The 7,028-nt window shown below is 38.8% G+C and overlaps 1 protein-coding gene across 1 annotated transcript; it reads right to left on the minus strand.

Annotated features, from left to right (window-relative positions):
- Positions 1-470: 470 nt before the first annotated feature.
- On the minus strand, positions 471-952 carry LOC147640170 (uncharacterized). The gene is made up of 2 exons (XM_086824583.1): positions 689-952; positions 471-596 (listed from the first exon to the last, which is right to left on the minus strand). The coding sequence occupies exons 1-2, from the start codon at positions 950-952 to the stop codon at positions 471-473; spliced, it is 390 nt and encodes a 129-aa protein (XP_086680709.1).
- Positions 953-7,028: the final 6,076 nt, after the last annotated feature.

Below are 7,028 nucleotides of genomic sequence, written 5' to 3' on the forward strand. Positions count from 1 at the left end.
GGGCTTGTACCGGCGCTATTTAAGGGGGAGTAAAAAAGCCACGTCATCGGTATAAGCGCCGGTATATGCGCCGGATCAACCATAGCGTCGGTATAACTGTCGGGTAATACACCCGGCACCTATACCGACGTCTATATCGGTGTCTATACCGGCGCCTATACCAGCGTCTGTACCGACCTTAATACCGACGAAAATACCAACGAATATAGCGACGTCGGTACCGGGGCATATACCGACGCTGTAGCAGAAATTTTTTTTTGTGCAGAATAGTGCTGCCTGGCTGTTGCCTAGCTGCCTGCAATGAGCAGGATCAACAACAGTAACAGACAGCACCATTCTGTCTACAATAGAGCACAAAAACAACCGTGCTCATTTGCATATTCTCCTGATCGACAAACAAGAAATTAAATTAAACGTTAATACTCAAGAATGTTTTGATCATATTTCATTAGTTTGAAGGTCATTTTACATCATGGTAATGCCTCCCAATTGACGGTCTCTCCTTCTTCTTCAAGCATCTCAAACAAGGCCACAAGGCCATGTTTGTGAGCGTACTTCTCCTCTCGCCTACTTGGTGGGCGATTCATGGCCAACTCCTGCACACACGATTAACAATTATAACTTTTAGAAATCAACATTTAGTCCACAAACATACATTTACCTAAATAAAATTGCTACAAACACTTACGAATTCATGGCGCATGGTTTCGTAACCACCACTCCCGAGATGAGAAGCCCCTATTGTTTGGAGTCTTGCCCTTGCCGCCTCTCTTTGTTGTTGAAACCTGTCTGGTGTCTCGGTGAGCTCCTGAGCAATGGCTGCCCACTCCCTGTCATCTAGCCAAACAGGTTTCTCCTTCCCCTCTCTAAATGTGTCCCTCGCCTCTGACCTACGATGCCCCATCAAAATGCGAGGTGTATACTGTATCCACTCATTAGAGACGACATTCATAGGGTCAGATGGCTGGAACTCTTGCTTTATCTTTGTGTTTATATAATTTTTCTTCCCCTTGTCTTGCTGATCCCATTTAGTCATGACAGAGTCATGAAACTGTATAGTGCACAATTGTCGAATGCGTGTCTTCATTGCTTTCCCTGCACTATCCATTATTGGTGCCCCATCTCTAATTGTGTAAATCTTGCTGTTGTCATGGTCATGTGCACCCCAGGGAGTGGAAGGTGACCCTATGGGTGTGCTATCAACAGATGAGAGCGAAGGACGACGCTCACGTGGTGGTGGTGTCACAGCATCTGTGGCACTACCACCACAACAACCTCCCCCTGAAGACCTACTACGTGAGCGCCGTCTATGTGAAGAGGTGGTAGATCGAGCTGTAAGAGGAGTGGAAGGCTGTGTGGTATGAGGTGTGGGAGCTGCTGTCGTACCCACGGGTGTGGGAACTGGCGTCGGGAAGCCAGATGGTGAGGCAGATGTCCCTGCTCCAGAACCCCAATAACTCTGAGCCATGGCTCTCTGCTCTGGAGTCATGGACGAAAGAAAACCATATAACTGCTGGGGACTCATGCCCTGCGGTGTAGGATTAAATGAGAAATCTGGACTGTAGTCGTAGGGCGGTGAGTCACCCATGGCCTGTTGGACAAAAAACCATATGACAAACTTGTACGAAATGAAAATTACACGGTAAACAATGAATGAAAGAACCATAAGATAAACATTAACAATGATAAACAACATTGGTAAAACTATATCAACTTGCTCCTACAGTAGTGATTATGATGGTAAACATTAACAATGGTAAACAATGAATGGACCTTCAATGTTATAAACCCATTACAAATATGTCAAAACTATTTGCATAATCATTGAGATACATCATTTTAAAAATCGTTATCTATTCTATCATCCTCATTAAGATCAGTAGCCCCAAAGAGATCTATGTCTATGTACATTTCAGCATCCTCATCATTAAAAGTCCCTTGATGAAGGATGTCTTCATCATCTATGTCTTCTTCCTCAACTTGTTTTTTAGCTTCCTTGGTTTGCACCTCTTCATTTGGATCTTGCTCTAGTTGCTCCTCTTCCTTTGCTTGCTCCTCTTCATTGTTGATCTCGGCTTGTTCTTGCTGCTCTCCATTACCATGTGCATCCACATCACCTTGTTGTAGCTCAAATTCTTCAAAAATTTGCTTACTGTGGGGGGCGACTTGAACCACAAACAGCCAGCGTGGATCTTTTGGATCCGCTTTAAAGACAACCTGCTCACAATGCTCTGGGCGCACAAAAGTATCTTGCTGATCGGTCCATACCTTTGTGGAGTCCACTTGGATGAGGCCACTCTTGTCTCTACGTACAGTTGCATGTGGCCCATTCATGATTACCTTGAACCACTTCACATCAAAGATAAACAACTCAAAACTTCTGAAGCCAACCTTTAATATATCTTGAATGGTTCCAAAGTAATCAAGCATTCCAGTAATTGTGTTATCATCACTTGCACTTGCACGACTTTCTTGAACAAACTGTGCTGTGACACCACAATCAAAAGTTGCTCTTCTTTGGTCTATTCGTTCTACTCGAAAATGACGTCCATGTGACCAAAACGCCCCATATTGTATAATGGAAGGCGTGCAAGTTTACGCATGGCCTCTTCCTCTGGTTCATAATTTGACCGTTGAGAATGTCGTGGTTGATGATCTTCATGTTCATGCTCCTCGAAGAGAGCTTCTTGTTGCTCGATGAAGGAATCCAACATTTCTTCCATTGGACCTTCTTCCATTTCCTGACCTTCTTCCATTCCCTCGGGTGCTGTTAATTGAGCTCCATCTGTCACTCCCTCCTGCGATATCCTCATCCTTTGTTGGGGACGAGAATTCACAGGCGCAATGTTATCAAGATACGGCTGCACACTTGCTTGGTTGTACGATTGAAACCGTAAATTTTGCAAGCGCTCCATTGGAAATATGCCAGCGTCATGAACATGCTCGTTGCAAATCCTTCGTTTTCAAAAGATTTGGTACTTATGTAAGATCCCTGTTCCCACCGAGCAACGGATTCGGGGTACTAGCAGCGGAAGTAGCACTTCTCGCGCGGGACAGGGGTCCCACACTCGGGGCCTCGCCCACGGATATCCGGACAAGAGACTAATCCGTCGGTTTGTCCAAAACCGAAACCGGAAAAACTTCCTTTACCCGGAAAGCACAGGCGATTCCACCAGGATAACTCTTTACTCTAACGTAGTCAAGATCATTACTGATCAAACTGATCTGACTGCACCTTTAACGGTACTTGGTCAAATCAAGGAAGAACTTGCACTTGGATCATTGGGATCAACGCTTTTTTTCCCATCAAGAGGCACAGCCGTTGATTCCTATCCATAGAACAATTTCTATCCGGGATTTACTTCATCTATCGTAATAATAGAAATTAAATCTCGATTTACGGATCCATCAGTCCAGCCTAACCCCATCCGATCCCATGGGTTAGCCAACCGCCCAACCACTGTAGTGATGGGATCCAATTTGGAATTTGGTTAGGTTTTGTCCCGGGTACCAAGGAAAAGAGTTCCAAGGCCCCCTAGCCGGAAGTTCATGCAAACATAAAACTAGTCATACCACTTACACACCCAATATGAAATTGCCTTTTTCTTAGCATCAACTAGCTTTAAAACAATCCTTTAATAAAACCATTATGTCACTGATGACAATCCTCAAAGTCTCTGGTTGAATCCTTATTTCCAGTCATTCTTTCATCGGTATACTTATGGCATCATTGGCAACCAAAACGCTCACCACCTGTTCTCTCAGGGGCCTTTTCCATGGTTCCTAGCTCATAGTAACCGGCAATATATTCATATAATAGAATGGAGTCTCCGTGGAAGATCAGCAAGATCAACCCACAGATCCATATAAAAGAGCCATGGACTCATCTGTTGAGGACCAGCAAGGTCAATCAACCAGATCCATGCCCGGTTTCAGAAAACAACTCTTACTCCTTGTTCCAATATCTTCCACGACGCACGTGTGGGTATCTTCGGCGACCCAGAGCCCGAGCACCGTATGGTCAGCACCCTCTAGGATCCTTCGCAGGTGACCTAGCGCTTCACTCATAGGCCGCTTCCTTGGTCCCTCATCCACCGTACCGGAAGCTCACCATTTAAATCGAGTCGAGGCTGGTCAAGACCTCGATCGACCTTGCTACGCGAGACGTCCTCCATTGACTCTCCGTCAGCAGTTGCAACTTTAACAGTTAGGTCTTCATGACCTTAATTCCACAAGACGGTCAAAATGCTTCCCCAGCATTCATGACATAAAACAGTCATTTACAAACAGTCACAAAATACAGTTTCTAAATCGAACTCTTGTCTTTCCATATTATCCACTCTCGGACCACATTACTTATTCCACATTCCATTCAGTGTGTACTCGTTCTCATCCATTCACTCATATAGACTACATTATCTCACATACATCTTCATATTCATTATTCTACATACATATCCATGTTCGTACGTCCACATCATACATCCAATTTCACATTCATACATACGCATCTACATGCATACATCCACATCTACATTCATACATCCATACCTCCATTTCCACATCCACACATCCACATTCATATTCATACATCCACATTCACATGTATACATCCATTTTCGCATCCTCATTCATACATCCACATTCACATACATACATCCACATCCGTATCTACATCCATACATTCACATCCACATCAACATTCACATTCATACATATACATCTACATACATACATACACATCCGTATCTACATCCATACATCCACATCCACATCAACATTCACATTCATACATATACATCTACATGTATACATCCACATCACATTCATACAACCATATTACATCCATTCTCGTCCTAACACATCCCATATACATCTTAACACATCCTAACTCATCTTAACACATTCTATCACATCTCATACACATCTTATCACATCTTTTTACATCTCATACACCTCTTATCACATCCTATCACTTTCCATACGCATCTTATCAAATCTTACCACATCTCATACACATCTTATCACATCTTTTTACATCTCATACACCTCTTATCACATCCTATCACTTTCCATACGCATCTTATCAATTCTTATCACATCTCATACACCTCTTATCACATCCTATCACTTTCCATACGCATCTTATCAATTCATATCACATCTCATACACCTCTTATCACATCTTATCACATTTCATATCTTTTTTTTAAAAAGAGAATTCTTATATTTGATATAAGATTTCTCTACACATTTATTTATACATAAATTCCATTTAAGGAGACTAACACTTTCGAAATTAAAATCAATCTTTTATGCATCTTCTTATGCATAATTTCAATTTGGTAGGGAATTATACTTTTAGAATAAAAGAATTTCTCTTATACATCTAAGTTAAGCATAAAATCCATTTATGAGGAAAATCACACTTTTAGTATAAAAAGAATATCTTTTATGCATACCTATATGCATGAAATCCAATATGATAAAAGTAACACTTTTGATATAAAAATTTTTCCTTTATGCATACTTCTATGCATGAAAATTAAAAATGATAAAAGTAACACTTTTGATATAAAAAATTTTCCTTTATGCATACTTCTATGCATGAAAATTAAAAATGATAAAAGTAACACTTTTGATATAAAAATTTTCTTTTATGCATACTTTTATGCATGAAAATTAAAAATGATAAAAGTAACACTTTTGATATAAAAAATTTTCCTTTATGCATACTTCTATGCATGAAAATTAAAAATGATAAAAGTAACACTTTTGATATAAAAAATTTTTCCTTTATGCATACTTCTATGCATGAAAATTAAAAATGATAAAAGTAACACTTTTGATATAAAAAAATTTTCCTTTATGCATACTTCTATGCATGAAAATAAAAATGATAAAAATAACACTTTTGATATAAAAATTTAACCATTATGTATACTTCTATGCATGAAATAAAAATGGTAAAAATAACACTTTTGATATAAAAAATTATCCTTTATGCATACTTCTATGCATGAAAATAAAAATTGATAAAAATAACACTTTTGATATAAAAATTTATCCTTTATGCATGATATTAAAATTCAATGTCTCCATGATTATAATGAAATTCTTTCAATTAATCTAGGATGATAATTCCTAGAATATGGTAGGAAGTCCTCTTTTTATGCTTTGAATGAAATTATTTTATGCATAATTTTTATAAAAATTTTGCCATAGCTCCGCTGCTATGACTGATAAATCTCAATTTTTCTAAGGGATAATGCTTATCATTAAGGAAATAATTAAAATAATCTCTAATTGGATTATTAATCCATAATGGATTGAATCATTAATATACATAAACTAAAAGCATAGAAAAAAGCCATTAATTTGGCCTCAAGCATAGCTTAATCTTGGTTTAGGAAAAGCTTTATGAAAAGCTTGATTTGGATTGAGAATGGGTCATGAGTATGACCATTTCTTGAGTGAGAGAGAGAATTTACATAAAAATCATTAGAATTTAAACATAAATGAAAATTAACTTCAATAGCATTATGTAACTCTTCACTACTATTCAAACTTCAATAGCATTTAAAAAAAACCATACCAATTAAACTTCTCAAGCTTGAGAGGGGTTGAGAAGAGAGAAACATTGAGAAATTATAGAAAGATCAATATTCACTAATTACCTTACAACTTGCTTGATTCTTTGTTCACGGTAGAGGCCCCCAACCAATCAATTGGTTAAGTATGTTGATGGAGCCACTAATGGGGATTGAAGAAAGAGGGAAGCTCCAAAAACTAGTGAATTATTAAATGAATTCACAGTTCTTGGCTTAGGTGGAGTAGAGTAACGATGCATAAACACTATCTATTTTTCAACAAGGGGGAGGCTTCTATTTATAGGAAAAATTGAGCTCCTAACCAAACAAACTGATTCTAGAATTTTCTAAATCAGTTTGGTCAATATTTGACCATTTTTAGGTCAGTTAAGCTAACTTTTTGGAACTAGACTTAAATGAGGAGAGAGGAGAGATGAA

Source organism: Cibotium barometz, chromosome 3, assembly GCF_041138505.1.
Source record: "Cibotium barometz isolate CiBa-2024 chromosome 3, ASM4113850v1, whole genome shotgun sequence".
NCBI classification, from domain to species: Eukaryota; Viridiplantae; Streptophyta; class Polypodiopsida; order Cyatheales; family Cibotiaceae; genus Cibotium; species Cibotium barometz.

Bases quoted from the DNA above. Each gene is read 5' to 3' on its own strand.
- LOC147640170 (XM_086824583.1), bottom strand. From the start codon at position 952: ATGAATGTCGTCTCTAATGAGTGGATACAGTATACACCTCGCATTTTG. The intron at 597-688 runs GTAAGTGTTTGT...TCGTGTGTGCAG, and splicing joins AAACCATGCGCCATGAATTC to GAGTTGGCCATGAATCGCCC.